The sequence below is a fragment of the Schistocerca cancellata genome, chromosome 2 (genome assembly GCF_023864275.1).
Source record: "Schistocerca cancellata isolate TAMUIC-IGC-003103 chromosome 2, iqSchCanc2.1, whole genome shotgun sequence".
Classification (NCBI taxonomy): Eukaryota; Metazoa; Arthropoda; class Insecta; order Orthoptera; family Acrididae; genus Schistocerca; species Schistocerca cancellata.
Window position 1 is genome coordinate 1,150,506,046 of NC_064627.1, and position 26,389 is coordinate 1,150,532,434.

The 26,389-nt window shown below is 42.6% G+C and overlaps 1 protein-coding gene across 1 annotated transcript in view; it reads left to right on the forward strand.

The window, feature by feature from the left end:
• Positions 1-26,389, forward strand: part of LOC126150256 (uncharacterized) — a 59,494-nt gene that overhangs the window by 30,702 nt on the left and 2,403 nt on the right. The window contains exons 2-3 of the mRNA XM_049915865.1: positions 3,173-3,413; positions 16,733-16,879. Of these exons, the coding sequence (XP_049771822.1) occupies positions 3,173-3,413; positions 16,733-16,879 (388 nt within the window). The remainder of the gene's footprint in view (positions 1-3,172; positions 3,414-16,732; positions 16,880-26,389) is intronic.

Consider the following 26,389-nt stretch of genomic DNA (forward strand, 5'->3'; position numbering starts at 1 on the left):
GGTAGTATGAATTTTTAAATATTGACGTGATAAAAGAAAATTAGAAATACTATAACTGTGCAAGAAAACCAAAATTACACTCTAATACAAGAACACAAGCCAGATGCTTTGTTGACTGAACCTGTAATGACACATTATTCAGGACACTGAAAGAATAAAAGAACATAGTGTTGTATTACCTTCATATATATTGACGAAAAGCACTCAGATCATTACAATATCTCCATTGGAATAACATCTGCTATCTCTCCCATCAAATACTGTAACTGCATAAACATGGAACAACACTCTCCACTACCACATCTCACGCCAACTTCACGACAAGCAGTGTCCGCCACAACTTCTCGGCAAGAACTGCCTGCCGCTACGTCTCAATAATGACTGCCAGTGGAGGAGGCGGAACAATACTCTCTGGCGCGATCTCTGGCGCTGTGGCTCAGTGTAGCCACCTTTCAATGTTTCACAGCGCGCACACCAACGGCCATGTCTGATGGAGGATAAAACGCAATTTATCTGAAAAGGCCACATGTTTCCGCTCAGTGGACCTCTCAGTTGCGGTATTCGTGTGCAGATTCCATCCTTCGTCGCTGATGAACACACTTCAGCGTCGGTGAACGAAAGAGGCGCCTGATGCGGAGGCGTATACACAGCAACGTCGGCTGAACGGTCGTTCATTAATCTGGGCGACCTGTTGCTCAACAGCTGCACGTCTGTTCGCCCATACACACACGTCCCCAGCTGTCATTCCACCCTGTCATCTACGGTTTCGTTGTGGACCACAGTCGCCTCGGCGCCGGTTTTGGCTACTCCATTTTGCCATTCACGGCGTACTATAATCACAGTGTCACGCGAACAGTTTACAATCTTAGCTATTTCGAAAATGCTTCCACCGTTGGCACGAAAGCCTATTTAGACGTCAAATATAGTACTCCTTTCCCGCATTACGACAATGATTGCACTTTTTCCCGCATTACACAGATCCTTTATACGCCCTCCACTGTTAATGCTGCCATTTGTCGTCTGTGTGTGATTATTTCACGTTGACGTCGAATATAGGCGTGATCACGTTAATGCGACTGGACCGTGTAATTAGTTGCATTTATATTCGTTTGTAAAAATGTGTACGACTTACACGGCATTTGTGAGGGTGCGTAACTATCAGCGCAGCATTACCTCGTAGCGTGCCCGGTTTCAGAGGCCAGCGTGCAACAGCCGGATTCTTCAGCTGGGCGGTGGGCACTGTACATGGCGGGATGTCAGGAAGGTGACGCAAGCGATGTCAGCTGAGCAGTTCGCTGTAAATATTGAATCAGGCGCCGGGCAGGGAACTCGTTCTCTTTGTTCAGCAAGTCATTTTCTGCTTGAAACATAAATCTTAATTTCTACTGAAGTCACTTAGTATGTCCCTTTTTCCTTCACTCGTAAATCCTGAATAGAACCAATATTATGATTCTCCGTTGCAAAATGTGCTCAAAGAGCAGTTTTATTACTTCGGTAGGATTGTTCTTTCAATGATAACTGGAGAAAACTTCGCAAGACAAGATCGCTGAAAAAGTATTTTTGGATGATTGGTTTCGACGCAGCTATGCTGCCATCTTATTCTTTAAAATTTTTACGATACATTGCCCATCGGTGTTGCAACTCGGTACACGTTGTAGATGCACCAGCTGTTGGTGAACAAAAACACTTCTAATCGGCGCAATACAGTTATCTTTATGTTTATACATAATAATTTTATATTTGACATGCCGATGTGTAGCGGTCTTGATGGTATGGGGAAGTGCATATGTATCTGATGCAACACTGACCGACAATATGTTGTAAAAATTTAAAGCGTAAGGTCCAATGATGACAGAACAGCTCAGTCGAAACCGGTCATTCAAAAATGTTTTTTTTTAGTGATCCTGGCGTTTCAGGTTTTCTTCAACTGTCATACACTGCAGATCGCCCCCCAGACTGACAATGTGAGGAACATATGTTCTTCAAACAGCGGTGCCTGACACCCAGTGGACGTCCTCTGCAGCCAGGTCCGCTGTGATGAAACTGTGCCTCAGCAGCAGTGCACCAAAAATGCACCGCCACCTAGATGTCAGCGTTGACCTCAAATGGGTTTCTATTAACGAACATATATCCAACTATCTATCTTTCCCTTCATTCCGTATTGTTGTAGTATACTTAATTATTACTCATATGGAGTAATGTTAGTATTTAATTCAGCCACATCATCTTCTGTCTATGAAACACTCCTCCCTCTCCATCATCCATGCTCCATCTCGATTTAAATGCTAGTTTTAATGAATGGAACTATAAAATCTTTTGTACTAGATATTCCTTTCCTTCATTGGTATACAAAGACGTGATTACACTCCGTCCACAAAACATCGACGTTTACCTACTGTTAGCTTCCGTGTAGTTGACAATGCGGTAGAAACCGCTTGCAGCAAGTACTTTTATGTACTATTTTATTCTTGAAACTTTCTGGCAGATTACAACTGTGTGCCGGAGTGAGACTCGAACTCTGGACCTTTGCCTTTCGCGGGCAAGTGCTCTACCAACTGAGCTACCCAAGCACGACTCACGCACCATCCTCACAGCTTTACTTCTACCAGTACCTCGTCTCCTACCTTCCAAACATTACAGAAACTCTGCTGCGAACCTTTGTAGAACTAGCACTCCTGAAACATAGGATATGGCGGAGACATGGCTTAGCCACAGCCTGGGGGATGTTCCCAGAATGAGATTTTCACTTTACAGCGGAGTGTGCGCTGATATGAAACTTCCTGACAGATTAAAACTGTATGCGAGACCGATACTCGAACTCGGGACCTTTGCCTTTCGCGGGAAAATGCTCTAGCAACCGAGCTACCCAAGCACGACTCACGCCCCTTCCTCACAGCTTTACTTCTGCCAATACCTCGTCTCCTACCTTCCTAACTTTACAGAAGCTCTTTATACTTTGTCACAATTATGAAGGTAGTACTCGGCAGATGTTACAGATTCTATACCGTTTCTTTGTTTCCTCTTTTTATCCATTGACAATCTGATGAGGACCACCTGCTGGTCGAAACTGGCTACAGCATTGTGAAGTGCTCATATGATTCTGATGTAAAACATAGAAACTATGATTTTTAGTTGCATTGTCAGTAAGCGTTGAGGGGTGATGTATCAACAGATTGCAGCAAGCTATGCAGCTGCTGCACTGGAAACGGCCGGAGTCCGTGCCATTCCCGAGCGTCCAGAAACGCTACGTCGGACGGAGACCCTTGAAAGCAGCCAGTGGCGACTCCCCGCCCACCTACATGATCCAGGAGGTGCCCGACGACCGGCAGGAGGAAGCCATGCGCCTCATGGCCGACGTCTTCTTACGCGAAGAACCCCTCACTGCAGCGTTTGGCATAAGAGATGACCCAGAGGTATGTTACACCAACGTCTCGGGTAGTGATATCAGTTTCTGATATTTTGTTCTCTTTCAGATAAGGTTGCACTGTAGACAATACCTCACGTAGTTATTTGCGTTTTGTGGTTTCAATGTAAATTCGTTCAGCATCACAATTAGATACAGCTGCATAGTAAGCAGTTGTTGTGGTTGGTAGAAGTGCCAACACAGTGTTAATAGAGGAGGCCGAAAGGCACGCGTTTTAGCTCACGCAGGCTGGCGTGAGGTCTGCAACAGGACAAGGAAATTAGAATTTAGAAAAACGGACGTAGCTGGTGGAATACTTAACTTTAATCCATTAATGATGAACGTCGCTCTTGACGGTACATGATTCACAATATCAATGGTAACTGAATATGGTGCCTTGCTAGGTCGTAGCAAATGACGTAGCTGAAGGCTATGCTAAACTATCGTCTCGGCAAATGAGAGCGTATTTTGTCAGTGAACCATCTCTAGCAAAGCCGGTTGTACAACTGGGGCGAGTGCAAGGAAGTGTCTCTAGACCTGCCGTGTGGCGGCGCTCGGTCTGCAATCACTGATAGTGGCGACACGCAGGTCCGACATGTACTAATGGACTGCGGCCGATTTAAAAGCTACCACCTAGCAAGTGTGGTGTCTGGCGGTGACACCACAGTTTTAGCAGCGCCTTTCACGCAGCCAACAACGGCGTGTCAACGCATTGATCCTAGGAGACACTGTAAATGTCGGGGCAGCCCTCTGAATGCACGTCTTCACAAATAATGGAGTTTGTTTTTAACTACTACTTTATGTACTTGATTCGGTGGCATCCCACAAGTACTCCGCGAGACAGAGGTCAGCTGACCTGGGGAGACACACAGGCATTTGCACATTCGTCAAATGTTTTCCAGACCTGAAGTAATCTGCTAGCAAAGTGCACTAACTGCTACGAGTTACATAGAAATTCCGTCCCACACTTTTCACAGTGAACCTCTTGCTGTTGTTTTGTCTTAAGAATTCTGAAAATTGAAAAGCTCGTTTCTCGCTTCTATTGACAGAGTATCACCAGCTGTAAAATTGTAATAATTAAGAGTAGATGATACGTTTCGTTCCTTTGTTTTTTATAGATTGAATTACATTTTTGAGTAAGAATGACACATCTGAGATTTCACTGTCAGCGTTTTGTGTTCTTTGTTGTATCTTTTGATCACTACTACTTCTCCTTTCGGTACCATGTTAGGAAAAGCTGAAATCGAACTTGCACCGCACTCAGTTATCTTGTATCATTTCTGCGTAAGCCAGTTACGCTGGCAACTGACGCCGCGTATATGTTCGTGATAAGCCCTTCAGCATCAACTACGGCCTGAAGATGGCGCACTGAATCGTCGAAACTGGTAGCTACACAATAAATAAGATCATAAGCACGGCTGTAGGTGCTTCATTTTCTTACAATACGTTACTGAAAAGGAGGCCTGTCAAAAATATTTCCTCTGCCCTTTCTTTATGATGTTCATATTACTGTCGGTTCATCTGGATATTACTCGTACTACCTTTAGACCCAAGTCCTCATTACAGAAGTGGGAATGAAACTAATGTGCTACACTGTACTTCAGACAATTCAGTACCCAGCCAGCCGGCCGCTGTGGCCGAGTGGTTCTAGGCGCTTCAGTCCGGAACTGCGATGCTGCTACGGTCGCAGGTTCGAATCCTGCCTCGGGAATGGATGCGTGTGCTGTCCTTAGGTTAGTTAGGTTTAAGCAGTTCTAAGTCTATGGTACTGGTGACCTCAGATGTTAAGTCCCACAGTGCTCAGAGCCATTTGAACCATCAGTACCGATCCAAAGTGGCGGCGGTGGATGCCACCACTTCTTCGAAGTATGAGCATCACAAGCGCAAGCCAGAACATACGAGCTGTGAAAACGTATTCTTCCTGCTGCTGGTGTAACAGAACTGGCAACATTGTGGAATACGTTTGGCAAGTATGTGGTAGTGGACTTGCTGCGCTGGGTAGCCGTGCTGTCTATGGCGCCTTGCCATGCTTGGTGCAGCTCCCCCCTGTCGGAGGTTCGAGTCCTCCCTCGGGCATGGGTGTGTGTGTTGTCCTTTGCGTAAGTTAGTTTAGGTTAGATTAAGTAGTGTGTAAGACTATCGACCGATGACCTCAGCAGTTTGGTCCCATAGAACTTACCACAAATTTCCCATTTCTTGTTGTCGACTTACTTCCTGGAGTAGCACAGAAATATACAAGTAAATTTAATTGCTATTTTCTTGTAATTTCCATTATATAATGTGGATGATTCTCGGTTAATATGTAACACTGGATTATCAAATTCAAGATTTTTATTGATTGGCGACTCTGTGGAGTGTTGTGTGCACCACGACCAAATAGTGGATAGAATTGGAAGGAAAATCAGCATTGGTCATATTTTGTTGTTTAATTGTCAGCAAAACCGATTTTCAGTCACTTAGTGACCATCCTCAGTGCTGTAATATACAATTAAAATTCGTAGGCATTTGTATCAGGCTATAACCACAAGCTTAGAGCGATCACATGCTGATTTTCCTTCCAATTCCATCCAAGATTTTTATTCCAAGACGATGATTCCACACATAATCTACAACTACCCCCTCATACTTTACATAGTGAAATATGTGTAATAAATCACTAGGGCAACGAGAATGCAGTGCAGGGAACACTGGCTCGTTAGCTAAGCAGTAATGTATTGGCCTTGTGCAGCAGAACTGGAGACATAGATAGCGTGTCATCTTTTTACCCCTATCTCACTGAGCTATGATGTGCCAGATAGAAAAATAGGATGAAATATTAACTTATCCTCTTAATTCTTCTCAAAAAGAAAGAAGAAAGAGTAGGGTGTAATATCGCGTCGAGAACAGAGAACAAGCTCGGATTGTTTCAAAGATGCGGAAGGGTGTAGGCCACAACCTTTTCGAGTAACCATCCTGGCATTTGCCTGGAGCTATTAGGGAAATTACGGAAAACCTAAATGTGGATGGGTGGACACAGGTTTGAACGGTGTCCTCCCAAACGCGAGTCCAGTGTGCTAACCACTGCACCATCCCACTCGGGATAAGTCTTCTTCCAGCATCAATTTAGTTCAACTTAGAACTACGCCGAGGTGGCAAACATCATAGGTAAGCGATACGCACGTATACAGATGGCTGTAGTATCGCGTACACAAGGTACAAGAGGGCAGTGCAGCGGCGGAGCTGTCGTTGGATGATCCACGTGAAAAAGCTTCCGACGTGATTATGGGGCATGACCAGAATTGACAGACTTTGAAAGCGGAAAGGTAGTCGACGCTTGACGCATGTGAAATTCCATTTCGAAAATCGTTATGGAATTCAAAATTACGAGGTCTACAGTGTCGAGAGTGTGCGGAGAATACCAAATTTCAGGCATTACCGAAAGCAGCGGCGTTTGCACAGACCTGTCAGTATTAACAAACAAGCTCCACTGCGTGAAGCAACTGTAGAAATCGGTGTCAGACTGAATGGGGGCTTAATTAAATAAAAAATTAAAATGCAAATAATTTTAGTAGCTGTAAGTCCGATTACGCAAGTCTCGTAAACGGCTGGCCCTGACTAGTATTAGTACACAATCTGACTGCTTAGAATGACAACAAAGAATGTAAGAAAATTTTCGTTAACACAGTTAATTAATTAAGTCTGTGTGTGGTAGTGTGACTCAACGCACATCTGGCACGGTTCTTCTTCAACAAAACAAGAACTTATAAATACCAATTATACTGACGTGATAAAAGAAAATTAGAAATACCATAATTGCGTAAGGAAAGCAGAATTACACTCTAATACAAGAACACAAGCCAGATGCTTTGTTGACTGAACCTGTAATGGCATATTATTCAGGACACACAAATAATAAAAGAATAAAAGAAAATACCTCCATATATATTGACGAAATGCACTCTGACCATTACAATATCTCCATTAGAACAACATCTGCTATCTCTCCCATCAAACCACTGCATAAAACATGGAACAACACTCTGCACTACCACATCTCACTCTAACTTCAGCTACAAGCAGTGTCCACCACAACTTCTCGGCAAGAACTGCTTGCCGCTACGTCTCAATAACCACTGCCAGTGGAGGCGGCGGAACAATACTCTCTGGCGCGATTTCTGGCACTGTGGCTCAGTGTAGCCACCTTTCATATGCCCCTCCTCCACGGGTTAGAATTTGATGGTATTTTTGCCAGCATTGGTGGTGAAAATACCACCAAATTCGTCAAAAAAAATACAGACAAAAATAAAAGATAATATTAATACGTAAATATCATATAACTAGATAAAATTTTGGCTTTGCACTGACCTTTCAATAGCCTAATATATAAAATACAGTAAGGAATACAAATTTTTTCATACATATGACTTTACATAATAGTTTACAAAAATATAAAGTGGTTAAACATTTCAATCGATAGCGTCAGCAATGACGAATATGAGCAGGTAAGAGTCTTATAACTTTTCACAAACAGTAATACACAAAAAATCAGTTTATACAAATATTCACATAAAATGTTTTCATAACCAGTGGTTGACAGTTCCAGCAGTAGCACCCAGCAATGTTGAGTAGGTGCAGACACCATCAGGTGACATCATTTCAGTAGAAGCAGTCCATCAGTGGCACCCAGCATTGTGGAACAGGTGCAGACTACAACAGGTGACATCATTTCAGTAGAAGCAGTCCATCAGTGGCACCCAGCAATGTTGAGTAGGTGCAGACAGCAAGAAGTAACATCATTTCAGTAGAAGCAGTTCCATTTGTGGTACCCAGCAATGTTGAAGAGGTACACACAGCAACAAGTCACATTTCTCAGTAGAAGCAGTTCATCAATGGCACCCAGCATTGTTGAGTAGGTGCAGACACCGACAAATGACATCATTTCCATAGAAGTAGCTCCATCTGTGGCACCCAGCATTGTGGAGTAGGTGCAGACTCCAACAGGTGACATCATTTCAGTAGAAGCAGTCCATCAGTGGCGCCCAGTAATGTTGAGTAGGTGCAGACTCCAACAGGTGACATCATTTCAGTAGAAGCAGTTCATCAGTGGCGCCCAGCATTGTGGAGTAGGTTCAGACTCCAACAGGTGACATCATTTCAGTAGAAGCAGTCCATCAATGGCACCCAGCAATGTTGAGTAGGTGCAGACACCATCAAGTGACATTATGTCAGTAGAAGCAGTTCCATCAGTGGCACCCAGTAATGTTGAACAGGTGCAGATAGCAACAAGTGACATCATTTCAGTAGAAGCAGTTCCATCAGTGGCACCCAGCAATGTTGAACAGGTGCAGACACCAACAAGTGACACCATTTCAGTAGAAGCAGTTCCATCAGTGGCACCCAGCAATGTTGAACAGGTGCAGACACCAACAAGTGGCATTATTTCAATAGATGCAGTCCATCAGTGGCACCCAGTAATGTTGAACAGGTGCAGACACCAACAAGTGACATCATCTCAGTAGAAACAGTCCACCAGTGGCACCCAACGATGTTGAACAGGTGCTACAGCAACAAGTGACATTATTTCAATAGATGCAGTCATCAGTGGCACCCAGCAATGTTGAGTAGGTGCAGACAGCAGTCCATAATATTCACTATCACTAATGACACTGTTGATCAGAGTTTATCAGCAGAAATGAAACATGTCCTAGTGGCACCAATCATGTAGAAAAAGTACAAGTAACAGTCCATAATTTCACCATCACTAATCAGACAGTTCAAGCATGAACAATAGTTTGAATGCACATACAAATGCTTTTACAATGCTCTTACACTAAACATACAAATCATAACAAACACACAAATGATATCAGATAATTGTCATATTACTATTACAAATACACAAACATCAGTAAACCTATAATATTTATGGGTGTCAGTGCAAGCCACTACAAACAAATAAAATAATATTTAGGAGATAGGTGGGTAGGATTAGGAAAGGAAAACACACAAAACACACTCACTCATCTTTCATCCACATTAAGTACTACTGTGTAATTGGATAGTGTTAACTGTGTGAATCCACTTCTGTCAAAATTTCATGTTCATCATGTGTATCAAGTAGTAGTGACAGCAATGTATAACAGTCAATAATAGTTAAGTCAACGTCATAGTCATCATGTCAAGACCAATGTTTGCCAAGCCAGATCAAAATGTACGGTTGCTTAACAACTGTCAGTGTGCCAAGATATGCAACTTCCTCTCTCCAAAAAAAAAGTACTACTGCTTAGTGATTTAACAAAGTGTGTGTAGACAATCTTCCTTCCATTTTAGTGTTCTAGTCTGCTATCTTCATCCTCCTTGTTCCATATAGACCAACAACAAAAAAAAATATGCACCTCACTTATTTAACCTCTTATACACCAAAACTCCAATCAACTTCATATAATCTCAATACCTCAATAATACCTCTTCAATACGTCGATACATATAAACCTTATTGCCAGTATCATTTCACTTTCATAACAACTCTTTCCTCTAATCAGTCTCCTCGAATAAGTACAGATAAAATCCTAATGCAAACCTCCTCATCCCATAAAATCCGAAGACACACTGTCAACACACAACCTCTGTGTAATCCATCTGACCAAAATCTTCTACTCATTATGAATTATAAACAAAGAATGCATACATGACCTCTAACAGACTTAGTTCGAATAACTCTCAGTAATTAAGTACGATTACGGAGTGTGAATGATCCTAATATTTCACAGTGTGTACACCACTTCAAGAATTATGGCAAACAGAAGCAAACATGTGGAGTATTTCTTGTGTCAAGTGTCACTTCCTATTTCAATTGCTCACGAAAAATGCAGTGTAATAACTGTTGGTATGTCATGTCGTTAGCTTCCTTCCTATTGGCATACATTTATACAGCTTTCATAAAACCTCCAGCTCATGTGACTTCTATGATGTTTCTTGTACTAAAGTTGCTCGTCGAATTACTGCAGTTCATTTTCTTATGTTAAAATATAAAGCACTGAGCGTAAGCAAAACAAGCAACAGCGAGTAAATATACCAGTAGTGAACAGAATGTCAACAAGTGGATGCAGCACAATTTCTATAACGAGGCTTCGCCAAGCGAACAATCCGTAACCCATACCACATCGTAACCCACACTCCATGTCCGTACACTGTACATCAGCATTGCTATATACCAATTTAAAGTATAGTTATGACAACAAGCAGAAATGTGTAAATGTGCAATCCATACGCATAGCAGTAAACATATATCTTACGTACTAAACAGGTCATTAGCATCGTATCTTAATAAGTAAACATGAAGGCGCAAGCAGATAAATCACAAAGTATAACTTACATACCTAACCACATCAGCACAATTAATCAGGTGACAAATATAATTTAAATAAATAGGCACAGCAGGCACATAATTAAAAATATGACATCAGTGAAAAAGCAGTGCAGCCAAGCGATGCATAATATACACAAGTTACAACTCAGTTCATTAATAATCATTGTCAAATCAGTTAACGTACGCAAGCACGTCGCTTCACAAGCAAATTCATAGAACATGTAATTAGCACAAAGTATGAATCACGTAATCGCGAGCAGCAAATTACGTCTAAAGTACGTACCTAAGTGGAAATATGTTACCTGAAAAATAAACTCAATTAATAATTACCTTTTTAGTTTATTACTTTCTTCTTCGAAATGACATTTTTCCTGAAATTTTCTCGATAGCTAGTCGTCTTAACGTCGGACACGCACAGAATTTACCTGAAGTTCTTAAGTATTTTATAGAACCGTATCCTGAAAAATACTGAATGTTAATAACAGAATTCATCAAGTCACTATAGCTTTATACTGAATTTAGTCGGAGAAATTAGACTGTGTATTTATTTACGGCTGTCAGTGCACTCGCACTAAGCGCTCGATCAGCTGTAGGCGCGTGACGTAGGAAGTGATTGTTTGCGGTTAACGACTGCCTTGTGCGGCGCGCAGACTTGACTGTTGCTTTGAGTAAATGCCGCCGCCAAAACACAGCGCGGTATCCTTGTACTCTCCGTGTGTTTACATACAACTGTTAGTTTCTCAAAAGCATGTCATTCTACAAAAATTTTTCAAAAGTATATCATTCCACAAAAATTTTAACGTTAGATATATGATGTATTCCCTTAGAGCGTCGAGATTTAAGAGTTTCTACTTCAACAGTGTTATCATGAATAATTTTGCGAATTCTATATGGACCGTTATAAAGCAGAAAAAATTTGCGACACAAGCCTTTTCCTTTGTGAGACAAACGATGAGCCTTAATTAACACCTTCTGACCAACTGACAAGATTTTTAAACGACCAGGACGCTTAGCTGATTTCTCTCTTCTAGCAGTCGCAGATGCAATATTTTGTAGAGCCAGGTTGACAACTTCAGAATGCCGCAGTTTCACGTGTAGGCGGAAAAGGAACGATTTCAGAAATGCGATTTGTCGGTGCTTTGTTTTTTAATATCAGTATAGGTGGTAAAGAAGTGGAGTCGTTAGGAAGTTCATTCAGAATGTTTTGAAAAATATGAAGATACTGATCCCAAGTTCTGTGATTCTGATGACAATAAAGACGACACAATTTATTGATTTCCTTCATCCATCTCTCTGAAGCGTTAGATTGAGGGTGAAAAAGTGAAATGAAAATTGGTTTAATTTTACGACGCCGTAGAGTACGAAGCCAAATTTTAGAATGAAACTGTGATCCATTATCTGATATAACCTCATCAACATGACCCACTTCTTTAAGAAAATGTTTGATGAAAGCATTAGATACTGAACGAGCTGTTGCTTGCGTAACGGTGTAAAACACACATATTTTGATGTCAACTCCACTGCTACGAAAATGTACGCAAAACCATTAGTAGATCGAACCACTGGACCGAACAAATCAACTGCAGCCATGTCCTTTAATTTTGCTGGAATGATAGGAAACAATGGTGCTCTGTGAGAAACTGTCGGCGGCTTAGCCTTTTGACATAATTTGCATAAACGAGGTGTGGCCAAATCGTCCAATTTAACAAAGCGTCTAAGAAAATTACAGACACCAAGGAAACTACGAACATCACGTTTTGTGGTAGGAACAGCATAATTACGAATAGCGTCTAGTTTTTCTGGATCAGGAAGAATACCTTCTGTAGAAATAATATGACCGAGAAATTTCACCTGAGAACGACCAAATTCAGATTTTTCTAAGTTCACAGTAATGCCAACTCTTGCAAAGATACGTAACAATGAATCCAAAATTTTGTTGTGCTCACTCCAAGAACGTTTAGCAATAAGAATGTCGTCAACATATGAAGTAATATTGTCACGAAGATAAACAGGTAAAATTTCATTTAAACTACGAATGAATGCTGCTGAAGATATAGTAAGTCCAAACGGTAAATTCCAAAGTCACTTTTGGGTAAAACAGTCATATCCGGTTATTGTTTATCTACTGTCTAGATAGATGGATAGTAGAAGAGTTGTTTTTGACAGATGCAAAGAATAGTAAAAGAGTAGGCAGCGGTACAGAAAACTAAAAGAGAAATAGCACCACTACAGCTCGGGGCCCTATGCTCGCTACGGCACATATTCACTTAAGAGTAGTGAATCCCCTGAGGACTTTAATAGCTGCACATAAATTTCAGTTTGTGACTTAGTGGCAAATTTAGCGGAAGTGCGTACGTAAATTGATCTAACCATAAACATGGATGTATGTCATTCTTAGATTTGCGGAAGTTCTTAAATTTCCGAACAGTTAAGAAGTGTTTATAGTCAAAGTTTTCTCCTCGTGGCGACAAAGACCTACCGCGACTGTTTCTGTCCCAATGTCGATTATTGTCAAGTTCACGCGCATGGCGCTCTCTTGTTGCATCCCGTAAATGAAACAAATTATTTTCTTCAAACCCCTCTGGTATCTGTGATTCTAAATTTCTTTTGCCGTCTTTTCCTACGATTTCGCCTTCAATTTGTTTGACTTGCTTTTTTAATGCCTCAAATTCCCTTTTCACGCGTTCATTAAATTTTCCCTGATTTTCAACATGTTTATTTATGCTCTGGTACTCTTCGGTTTCTGAATATGGCAATGGAGCTGTGTCATCTGAATCTCTGTCCCCATTTAAACTAAGATTTGTCATTTATCTGAAATCTCCTCCACTCTTTCCGATAAGTCACCAATTTGTTCTTTCTGTTTATTTACGTCTTCCGTAAGTGTCGCGACTCGCGTTTCAGCATTAACGCATTTAGTAGTTAACTGTTCATACTGTTGTGTTAGGTTATTTAATCTGTCATTTGGTACGGATTCCTCGATTCTCTCAAATATTTCTTCCTTATCTTTTGCACGTTGTAAATTTAACTCTGAAAATTTCTGTGCTATCACGCGATCTCTTTCTTCCTGTTCTCTATCCTGTTCCCTTTGTCTAATCTCTACTGCACTTAATCTATTATTGTGAGAATTCAAAATCGGTTGTACTTCTTCTCTGATTTCTTTCTTTAATTCATCTTTCATATTTTTGAAACATGTCCCTATTCGTGAGTCTAACCGTGTTTCCATTGTTTCCATATCAGTTTCTAATCGTGTTGCCAAAGTTCCCCTTCTGTGATCCCAGTGAGTCTAACCGTGTTTCCATTGTTCCCGTCTGTGTTTTTAATTCAGATCTAAACCGTGTTTCCATTGTTCCCATATCAGTTTTTAATTCAGATCGTAACTGTGATCCCATTGTTCCCATCTCAGTTTTAAATTCAGATCGAAAATTTAATATTGCACTCATCAACTGCTCCATACTAACTTGTTCGAGATTCCTTTCGCCCCTAACATTTCCCACAAAACCTGCTTCCTTCGTCATGGCTGTAAAGCTATCTGTGTTCGATACTATTCCAGAATCTTCTATCATTACTCTCGTATTCTGTGAATTTTCTGATTGAGAAAAATCTTGAACTGGTTCCGGACTGTCTTCCCGACTTATTAAATTGTTTTCAACTCCATTATTCATGATACTGTTGTCCTGTGTTGGCGAGGTCGCCAGGTCAACAATTTCGTCATTCTGACTATCTATCATTTTCGCCTTTTTCATCGATCGCGTAATCATTTGCAAAACATACAAAACTCGTTACAATACGAAAATTACGGAGAATTTAACACGTTTTCACCAACAATACCATTCACACGATATGCTTCCCTCAAACACGATTAACGAACCATTGAAATAACTGCACTAAATTATCAAACCCGTAGACAAGACAACAAAAAATAAATAAATTTTGAAAAATACCATTAGAAGAATACCAATTACCAAATCTACACATGCAATATAGACTACAATTACTAACTCAAATTACTACAACAATATTAGGGTCTACTATTTTTACAATCAGAAGATTACAAGGGACGATCCGAAGCAGCGGTCGCCACGTGCATGGGGACCTAATTAAATAAAAAATTAAAATGCAAATAATTTTAGTAGCTGTAAGTCCGATTACGCAAGTCTCGTAAACGGCTGGCCCTGACTAGTATTAGTACGCAATCTGACTGCTTAGAATGACAACAAAGAATGTAAGAAAATTTTCGTTAACACAGTTAATTAATTAAGTCCCCAGCAACTATAAAATCTACGAAGCCAACAAAGCACAAGTGTAGCTGTTCTGTGTGTGGTAGTGTGACTCAACGCACATCTGGCACGGTTCTTCTTCAACAAAACAAGAATTTATAAATACCAATTATACTGACGTGATAAAAGAAAATTAGAAATACCATAATTGCGTAAGGAAAGCAGAATTACACTCTAATACAAGAACACAAGCCAGATGCTTTGTTGACTGAACCTGTAATGGCATATTATTCAGGACACACAAATAATAAAAGAATAAAAGAAAATACCTCCATATATATTGACGAAATGCACTCTGACCATTACAATATCTCCATTAGAACAACATCTGCTATCTCTCCCATCAAACCACTGCATAAAACATGGAACAACACTCTGCACTACCACATCTCACTCTAACTTCAGCTACAAGCAGTGTCCACCACAACTTCTCGGCAAGAACTGCTTGCCGCTACGTCTCAATAATCACTGCCAGTGGAGGCGGCGGAACAATACTCTCTGGCGCGATTTCTGGCGCTGTGGCTCAGTGTAGCCACCTTTCAAGACCTACGACGAACGTATCCACAGGACAGTGCGGCGAAATTTCACGTTAAAGGGCTGTGGCAGCAGATGCCCGGCGGGAGTGCCTTTGCTAACAGAAACCGTATCGCCTGCAGCGCCTCTGCTGAGCTCGTGATCGTCTCGGTTGGACCTCAGAAGACTGGGAAATCGTGGCCCGGTCAGATGAGTCCCGACTTCAGCTGGTAAGAGCTGATGGTGAGGTCCGAGAGTGGCGCAAAGCCTTCGAAGTCACGGACCCAAGTTGTCAAGAAGACACTGTAAAAGTTGGTGATACTCCGTAGCGCTGTGGGCTGTGTTTACATGGTATGGACTGGGTTCTCTGGTCCAACTAAACCGATCAGTGACTGGAAATGCTTATGTTCGGCCACTTGAATACCATTTGCAGCCGTTCTTGGGCTTCACGTTCCCAAATAACGATGACATTGTTATGGATTGCAGTGAGCCGTGTCTCCAGGCCACTACTGTTGGCGACTGGTTTGAAGAACATTCTGGACAGTTCGAGCGAATGATTTTGCCACTCACCGAACATTTATGGGACATAATTGAGAGGTCAGTTTGTGCACAAACTCCTGCAACCGACAACACTTTAGCAACTACGGACGGCTACAGCGGCAGCAGGGCTCAATATTTTTGCAGGCAACTTGTAACGACTCGTCGAGTCCATGCTACAAGTTGCTGCACGATGCTGGGCAAAAGGAGGCATCCCGTGACTTGTCATCTCAGTGTAAAGCTAAACAAAAAAAACAAGAAACTGCTATATGGTGTGCTAGTTAATACTTACATCTTTCTGCTTACATTGACAAAATTTTTACTTTTTTTTTGTGAATACGCAATTAGACTGACTTACAAATGGCAATCGATAATTTGTTCAAAATGGTTCAAATGGCTCTGAGCACTATGGGACTCAACACCTGAGGTCATCAGTCCCCTAGAACTCAGAACTCCAGGTAACACAGATATTATCTGATACAGGTTGTTATGTTATTTGGATGTAATGACGTGCAGAACACATGGTTATCTTAAGAGTCTATAAATGGTGGGGTCAAGCCCTGTTAACAAATGCCTTAAGGCGAATCTGGTTTTCTTCGCTGATTCCTCCGTTGATATTATGAGCACCGTCCGACTTCAGCGTCTGTTCTGCAGGCACTCGAGGAGATACGTCTGATGTGGCAAGTGCTGCTGTCCCAGCGAGTGAGCGTCTGCGCCATGCTGGAGCGTCCAGACGGGAGTGCGGGTCCGCTGGTCGCCGTCAACATCCTGATGGTGAGCACGCCGGGCCCGGACCCCACGGTGAGTCCTGCCGCCGGCTCAGCACTGGTCTCTGCACCAGTACACGTCGAGAGGCACCAAAAGAAAGCTTCCTGATTTCTTCCCCACGCGTATCTAAGAGCAAAACATCAGTGATGGTCTTGGAGCGGTTTTTCCGGAAGCTGCACTTGCATACTATTTTAGCTGGAGTCTCGGAGTTGCTACAATTGGATCTACATCTACACATCTACATATACACTCCGCTAACCACCAAGCATCGCACCAAAGTCATATTGTCCCCCTACTGTTTCACTCGTGGATTACGCGAGGGAAAAACGACTGTCTGAACGCCTCAGTACGAGCCCTTACTTTCCCTTATCTTTGAATGGCAATCATTGTGCGATATGAATGTTAGTGGTAATAATATGTACTCTACACCCTCGGCGAAGATCGGATTTTGGAATTTAGTGAGCAGCCCCTTCCGTTTAGCACTTCGTCTATCTGCAAGTGTGTCCCACTTCATACTTTCTATGAGATTTATAACCCTCTCGCAATGATCAAATGTACCAGTCGCGTCGCGAATCTTGCCGCTCTTCTTTGGACCTTCTCAATCTCTTGAATTAGACCCAATTGGTAAGGGTCCCATACAGACGAAACAATACTCTAAGACTGGACGAACTAAAGTATTGTAAACAATTTCCTTTGTTGAAGGACTGCATCGTTTCAGGATTCTGCCAATAAACCGGAATCTTACCCGTTACTTATGTAATCTGATCGTTCCACTTGAGATCATTTCGAACAGGGAGCGAAAGTATTTCGAACAGCATACCTCAGCGGTCTCGGGGTAGAATTGCTTCCTCAACTCCGACAAACAATGTAAGAAATCGATTGCACTTCAAATAAGTTTTTAATATGCTGAAGGTATTGATAAGTAAGTGTCGTGTGACTAGGGCCTCCGATTGGGCAGACCGTTCGCCGGGTGCAAGACTTTCGATTTAATCTCTGTTCTGTATGACGGATACTCACTACGAACTCATAAAATTCCGACCATAAGATTATTACCCACGAGATACAGATATCAAAATCGTTTTCGTTCAAATGTGTGTGAAATATTACTGGACTTAACTGCTAAGGTCATCAGTCCGTAAGCTTGCACACTAATTAACCTAAATCATCCTAAGGACAAACACACACACCCATGCCCGAGGGAGGACTCGAACCTCCGCCGCGACCAACCGCACAGTCCATGACTGCAGCGCCTTACAGCGCTCGGAAAATCGTTTTTCAAATGGGTTATGACCTTTATGATTCCGCAGTAGTATTTCTAAATGATTTCTGCTGCCTTTAATGCACTATCCTTAAGTTAATACATTGCTAGACAAGTCTTAATTAAAAAATAATTTTACATCTAGAATAATTTAAAAATTGTTGCGTTAACCCAAGACAGGATGTGCCCACCATAAAGGTAGCAGGCAGCGAAACCCTGTAACAGATGTCCGTAGCTAAATTTAAGTGGCCTGCTTGGACACTGCCTACAAACTCTTCGCAGGGCAGTTACTCTAAAACAACAACAATCATTTATTGAAATAAACTTGTCCGGAAAGGCCTCGGAAGGCCCAACGGTACCGACCGACCGCCGTTTCATCCTCAGCGAACAGACGTCTTTGGACGCGGATTGGGGGAGCATGTGGTCACCACACTGCTCCGCTCTTCCGGCCGTTGTCCGTTGTCGTGAGCGGAGCCTCAACTTGTATCAAACAAGTAGTTCCCCAGTCCGCTACGAGGGCTGAGTACACCACAACTGCCAACAGCGATCGGCGGACCTGGACAGTCACCCATCCAATTGCTAGCCAAGCCCGACAGTGCTTAACTTCAGTGTTCTGGCAGGAGCCAGTGGTATCACTGCGGCAAGGTGGTGTCGTTTACTGAAATAAGGTATATCAGAGTATACGGAGTTTGGCCTGCGAAGGAGTCGTGGCAGTGATGTAAAGTTCTGCGCCTAAACTAACTTAAGATATTAGACGATTATTAACCAATCTAATTAAGTCCAGTATGGGGAGAGTTTTAAGTTCAGTCTATCAATAGGTAAAAACTTTGACTATGACTTTGAGTAAAGCTAAAAACTCGGCGTAAAGTGTCCGACGACTGGCGTGTCCGACGACTAGCACTGGTCGGCACTGTAGACAACTTGTAGGCAACTGCAGAACTGGAGAACTGGAAGCGTCGCTCTGGAGCCACAGGACCTGGCTGATGAGAGCCTGGAACTGGGCAATAACTGTGCGAGTGCCGGCGTGCGGTCGCTAAAACCGTGTGCTCGGTGTGTGAGTGTCATGCTGTGCACTACATGCACAACACAATTAAAGGGTCACTGTTTCGAAACCCCGTTATTGTCTCACATTTCGACGCAGAAGTTTGAAATCTGACTCAAAGGTGTCTACAACCTTCTTCTGAGACGGTGCAGAAGCGTGATGATCTGTGACGTAATCCACGGACTAGGGAATGCTTCAAGAACCAATGTGTCAACACATGCGAGAGAAAAGGCCAGAGCTCGCGCGTTCATTTGAGATGTGTGTTGCGTTAACGTCGTCTCACTGGAACCAGATTTCACCAGAATTCTGCTCAACCTACCGTCGACGTGTCACACGATGGGGGAGGTCGTCACACCCCTTCTTACAGACATTTCATCCCTTCTTCTGACATCTATGCTATGCATGTCAGAACAGTGACGTCCAGTGTTGAACCTCGCGGTTTTAGTACGGGTGGCATAGGAAAACATTACAGACACACCACCTCTCAGAATGGGCGTGAAAAGGCCTCAGAGGGTAGCATGAAGAACGTCAATGAAATCATCCCTTTCGTTCAGGCATTGGTACCCAAACACATCACGGTTGAAAACGACGGTTCGGAATGCGATGAGCAAAGGCACAACGTTCTTGACAACCTTTGATACTACTGACATCATCTGGACGAAAACCCTTCTCTAAGGTTACCGTGGGCCTGCACCCCTTTGGAGTGTACCGAAACTACAATTGTTGCTCTGGTGAACAGCGTGGAACCAGTGTGGACCGTTTAAAAGCATTCGAGGAAGTTTGAACGCGATCCAAAGCAGCAAAGAGCGCTTATGCTTTTTCAGCCCTCCTGCGGTACTATTACAGGGGCCGGGGGGAGGGTGGGTGGGTGACGTTGGCACGTGCGCGAATAAAACGGTAAAGGGTGCCCATAATTTTCGCTAGTTTAGCGACACCATCAGTGCCACACGCCCACCTTTGTTGAGCACTTTAAAAATCTACCTGCACAGAGACAAGGAATGACGAAGTCCTAGGCGCCTGCAGATAGGCTGCACTACTATTCTACCCCTGATAACTAGCATGCAGAATCAGAGGGTTGTCGGAGGGTCGCACTCTGTCACTGCGTCACCTGTTCTCTCTGTACAGGTGCAGTTTTAAAGTCATCATCAAAGGTGGGCAGATGGTCCCAAGGTTGTTGCCATAGTTGGTGGCCAGGGAAGGGGAGGGGGTGTCTTAGAAGGATCCTTTTCCGTTTTATTCATGTATGTGTCAGTGTCACACCCCAAGTGATCAAGCCAAAGGAGGGCGCGAAACAGGAGGTCTGACAAAGCATAATCACCATTTGCTGCTTCGGAACACGGTCAAATTTCCTCGAACGCTTTTAAGCGGTCCCTAGTGGTTCCAGCCTATACACCAGAGCAAAACTTGCGGTTGTATTGCAGTTCAAAGTGAAGCCAATCATGTTCATGGGATTGCTGGCCAACGAGGTCTTTAGAGAAAGACTGAATCGTCCGTGGGACGTCAGCAGTGTCAAAGATTGTCAAGAACGTCGTACTGTTACTCGTTACACCGCACACTGTCCTTTTTGACCCGACTTGTGTGAGAGTCAACACCTGACGGAACGCACGGTTTCACTGACGCCCTTTATGCCATCCACTGACGCCTTTTCATTTCGATTTAGAGCGGCGGCGTGTCTGCAATGTTTTCCTCGGCCACCTGCAAGAAAACTGTGTGATTTCAACTTGTTCTAAGCTCCGTCACAGAGGCGTCAAGAAAAGGGGTGAAATGTTTGGAAGAGAAAGGGTGTGGCGACCTCCTCATCGTGCGACACGCCCACGGTGGGGTTGGGAAGAATGATCGTGAAATTTGGTGCCAATGTGACGTCATTAAGCCACCTTACTCCTCACATGAACTTCCGAGCTGTGGCCTTTCTTCGCATGTGCCGACACCTTGCTATTTGAAGCGTGAGAGTGACGTCACTGGCCGCCACGCCTCTGCACCATCACAGGGAGGGGGGGGGGGGGGGGGGTGGTTAGGCACCTCTGAGGCAAATTTCATACTGCGTTGTAGTATGAGGCAATTAAAGAATTTCGGAAGTGTGACCCTATAATTGTTTTGCACGGTGTAGTTGTTGGGGGCATCAGCGCTCTCTGTGGTGGCGGAAATAATTATTGGCTCCTTAACGGCCTGTTTGAACGCCTTCTGCCGCTGTGTACCGCGGCTAGTGGAGACAGAGCACAAATTAATAACCATTCAACACTAAATGTATAATAAGCAGCGTAAGTTAAATCAACTTTCCCAAGTGTAAAAATAGAAACGACGATGCCCCACTCCCCGACCAATAAGGCCCATTTCATTTGTTAAGTATGTTCACCCAGTCAAAGCAGCAGCAAAAACGGCCAAGTCCCTGGAAGACGATACATCTAAAAAAAAAAAAAAACCAGCTTCCCAGAATAATGTGTGGGAACTGATATGGAGATCGCTCTGTCGTGTGTCTTGGATGCCATAGCTTCTCACGCTGCCTTCCTTGTGAAGGGAGAAGAATTCCTTTGAGTGGCGTTTGATGGTGTCTGTCACGTATCCCCTAGTAGTCTTTTAATCTCTTGCCTCTAATACCTCTGCTCTACGCTCCCCTGTAAAGAGCTGCTGCGGCAATTTTGACTATGTATAGTTTATGGTTTTACTGCCTAGTTTATGCTCTCACTTCTGGCCAATATAAGCAGTTATTAATCAGCATTTCGACCGTTCCAGCTGCACAAGAAAATTTGTCTCTGTGTTTTTCGTTTGAATAGTTGACCACTATGCATAATAAAGCGCAAGATTTCTACCTATTATAAGAGGGATCTACATCTGGCTTTTGTGTTTTGGAAGCTGGTCTTCAACTGTTGTAAGATAGAGCACATATGACCGTTGATGTAACGATACATTTTTCTGTTTTATGTTCGACAACGGTCAGAACACGGCGTACATGTATAAAGCATCTCAAAGCTGCTTTATTTTATTACAGGTGCTAAGCCTTAGGCTGAGGTGCGTAGTTTTTCTTCCCCAAAAGTTAACGTTTTGTTTATTTTCCAAACTCTCGGCTTAAGTATGACACCATTTATGTTTCGTTTAGCAACTTAAAGCTGCCAGTACATCTCTCCTAGTTTCCACACTCCTCAGAAGCTCTCTTGGATACATTGCTCGACAAGCATTTTTGGGAAAAAAGGCAGAGAAATGGGTTAGCCACAGCATAGAGGGATGCAAAACGGCATCTGAGATGACTGGGAATTATAATTGGGAGGGGAGTACTCGAAATCTTTAGCCAACCTATGAGTGTGCAACTGAAATGGCTCAGATTTAGGAACTTTATTCTATGTGATATTGGCAGTAAATTTTACAAGGCTTCACCACAAATAGTCAGTTAACTCATTGCTGAGTGTCGTGACCCCGTTTCTTCTATTGTTTCTTAAGTAACTGAATCTTCTACTAGATTTCTCCATCCACAGCGATCTTCAGCTCCACTTAATACAATGTGAAGAGGTACGCTGGTAATCTTCTCCGCTCGATCCAACAATCTATTTGCTGCTCTTCATGGTCGTCTTCTGCCTTCTATTATGAATTGAAAGATAGTCTTTTCATACTATCCCATTCTCTTCTCAAAATATACCCAAGGAAATGGAAGTATCTTTGGCTGAGACGTGAAGAAAAACTTCTTGTGATGCTAAGTTCCTCTATAATGGAAGCACTAGTTCTTTCTGTCCATGGTACACATAACATCTTCCCTCAACACTATATCTCGAAAGCATCAATTTGGCTCTTGTCACTGGATTTCACGGTGTTATGGTCCTCTGGGAACGAGAAACATTTATTTATAGTTGACATGACATGTTTAACCGAACTGTTATTCTGTGTGCAAAAGAGTATGTAAAAATATTAATTATCTGACTGTGATGCAGATGAAAAGCAGTATCGATATTGCAGTATAATCTATGTTTTGAGAACAATGAAACAAAAGAAATAGATTTTCAGAATTATATTACTCTGGTTCGAATCTTGATATGAGAAAGACGTGGATGGAGACAAATGTATTTTGTAACATATTACTCGTAAATATATGCTGTTATTTATAACCATACCACTTATTTCAGTAGTGGTAGCATCCCTACATGCATGAAAATTTAATCGTAAGTTTTTCAGAGATTAATAAGATGCGGTACAGCGCGAGTTGTAATTTGTATTGTTGGCCGCCATTTGCAAGATGGCAGATTCCTGTTCAAATTACTCCAATATTAAGTGGCGTAAAGCAAAATGGAGAGGTTTTACAAACAATTTCTTGAGTAAACGTACTAAAGTCAAGTTCATTTCGTTCATTTTGGAAAGGGTCGTATCGACAGTAAAACATTCTTGTGCTTGCCGCTCCACGGCTATCTTTTGTTCAAATGACGAGATTTTCACAATTAAGAAAGTTCTCAGCTTTGAATTAATAATAAGCGGACCATGCAGAAGGTGTTTCTCCACGCGAATCCACGAAATCCTAAATTATTATTCATGTGAAAGGGCATTAAATAACAACCCGAGATATTTCTAAATGTAAAACATCGAGGTGCTTCACACCGAGCTGTTCCTAATTTATTTTACGTATATACAGACATTCGAAAGTGACTTATTTATCGGGCACTTGAATGTGGAAAGCGTTAACAATATAAAAAATAATAATACTCGCTTCTGATAACAAGTTGTAGTCAAGCCTGTAACCTTATGTGATCTCACGATTTATTATTAACAGCATAAGTATACACTCACACATACGCACACAAACACACGAAAAAAAATGACTACAACGGTCCATGTCTCGGAGCTGCACAAGAACACAAGAAACACAAATGATTCCACCAGACGCATCTCCGTTGTTTTGGATAGTGTTCGGTTCTGCCAGTGAGCCAAGGACGGTTCTTCGTTTTATTTCTTGAACACTCTTTCCTATGTCTTCGCTCAGAGATCCTAGATATACACAATCTTTCACTACGTCTAGAGCCTTTAAGCATCCTGTAAGTCGAATTTGATCTGAACAATGACGATGAATTACCATTAATTTGTTTTTTTTTTTTCACGATGAACACTAGACCGAAAATTAAACTAATAGTTTTCACTCTGGAGAACAGATCACTAAGTTCTTCCCCACTTGCTGCAATGAGAGCAGTGTTATATGCAAAGTGTAGGATTGTTGATTTTACCGTCGCCAATTCGAATGCCACCACATAAGCCATCCAGTTCTGTCCTGATGGAATACTCTGCATAGAATTTATAGAGCTGAGATGACACTATACATCCTTGTCTACACAACCTTGTATGACTCCGTTTGTCACATCCAAAAACTCCAAGTATTCACTATTTACCTTTAAGGTTGGAAAGCCAAAGAAACATGTACACTTACCTAATACCGTGTAGGGCCCCGCGAACACGCAGAAGTATCGCAACACGACGTGGCATTGTGTAAGGGATCTGTGACCCACGAACATAGATGCTAGTATCTGACGCCCAAGTCGATAGTAGACAGGAGTCGATTGTTGTGCGCTGCAGGAGGCAGTGAGATGAGTGTGACAAGTGCGGAGTAGTACTGGAGAGTGTCGAGTGAAAAGGAGTGCGGGAAAGACGGGCAAGAATGGTGGTCGAGTAAAATTCACCGGAGTATGACGAGTGAGCACGTCCCCCTGATCATCGTGGGATTGACCCTCACTAATACCGATTCGCGAGTGATATGAAACAGAAAGTGACAAGTGCCGAATTACGTGTTTCGCGTCAACCGCGTCGGCCATCAACAACCGTGGATTGCAGTGAGGATTGATGTGAATGTTAACCATCAGCATTGCGTTTGATGAAGTACTGAAAATCAACACCCAATAAAAAGATATAACTGTGATTAGACATGAAAGGCGAAGGTAGCAACTGCCTCAGCATTTGTGTGTTAGTAGGAAATATATATCAGTTTGTACATCGCAATCTTTGTGGTCCTTAATAATAGACAAACTTTCTATCATTTCCATTATTCAGTCTCAGAACAGCCGCACTCTGTTGAAATACCCCCGAAACCAGAATAAAAACCGATAGCCTTTCTTCCATTAAGCACACGGTCATTTAATCATAATAATTAACTGTTTGGCGGCTATGATAAATTACACAAAACCGAATAAGGAATTTTAATCGGGGGTGTTTCAGTGGACTCGACTAATGTTGGAAGTAGTGCTGGGGGAAACTGACACCTTGTGAATCCTCCAGGGCTGTCCATAAATCCATAATAGAACTACGGGGTGGAGATCTCTTCTGAACAACACGTCGCAAGGCATCACAGATATGTTCAATAATGTTCATGTCTGGGGAGTCTGGTGGGCAGCGGAAGTGTTTAAACTCAGAAGAGTGTTCCTGGAGCCACTCTGCAGCAATTCTGTGCGTGTGGGATGCCGCATTATCCTGCTGGAATTGCCCAAGTCCGTCGGAATACGCAATGGACATGAATGGATACAGTGATGAGACAGGATGCTTACGTACGTGGCACCTGTCAGAGTCTTATCTAGATGTATCACGGGTCCCACATCACTCCAACTGCACACGTCGCACACCATTACAGATCTCCGCCAGCTAGAACAGTCCCCTGCTGACATGCACAGTTCATGGATTCATGAGGTTGTCTCCAAACATGCACACGTCCATAGCCTCGATACAATTTAAAACGAGACTCATCCGACCAGGCAACATGTTTACAGTCACCAACAGTCCAAAGTCAGTGTTGACGGGCCCAGGCGAGGCGTAAAGCTTTGAGTTGCGCAGTCATCAAGGGTACACGAGTAGGCCTTCAGCTCCGAAAGCCCATATCAATGATATATCGTTCAATGGTTCGCACACTGACACTTGTTGATGACCCAGCACTGAAAACTGCAGCAATTTGCGAAAGGGTTGCATTTTTATCACGTTGAACGATTGTCTTCGTTGGCCCCATTCTTGCAGGATCTTTTTCCGTCCGCAGCGATATCGGAGATTTGATGTTTTAATGGTTGCCTGATATTCACGGTACACCCGTCAAATGGTCGTACGGGAAAATCTCCACCTCATCGCTGCCTTGGAGATGCTATGTCCCATCGCTATCACACCACATTCAAACACACTTAAATCTTGATAATCTGCCATTGTAGCAGCAGTAACAGATGTAATAGTTGCGTCAGACAGTTATTGCCGACCACAGGGCTGTATTCTGCGTGTTTACATACCTCTCTATTTGAATACGCAT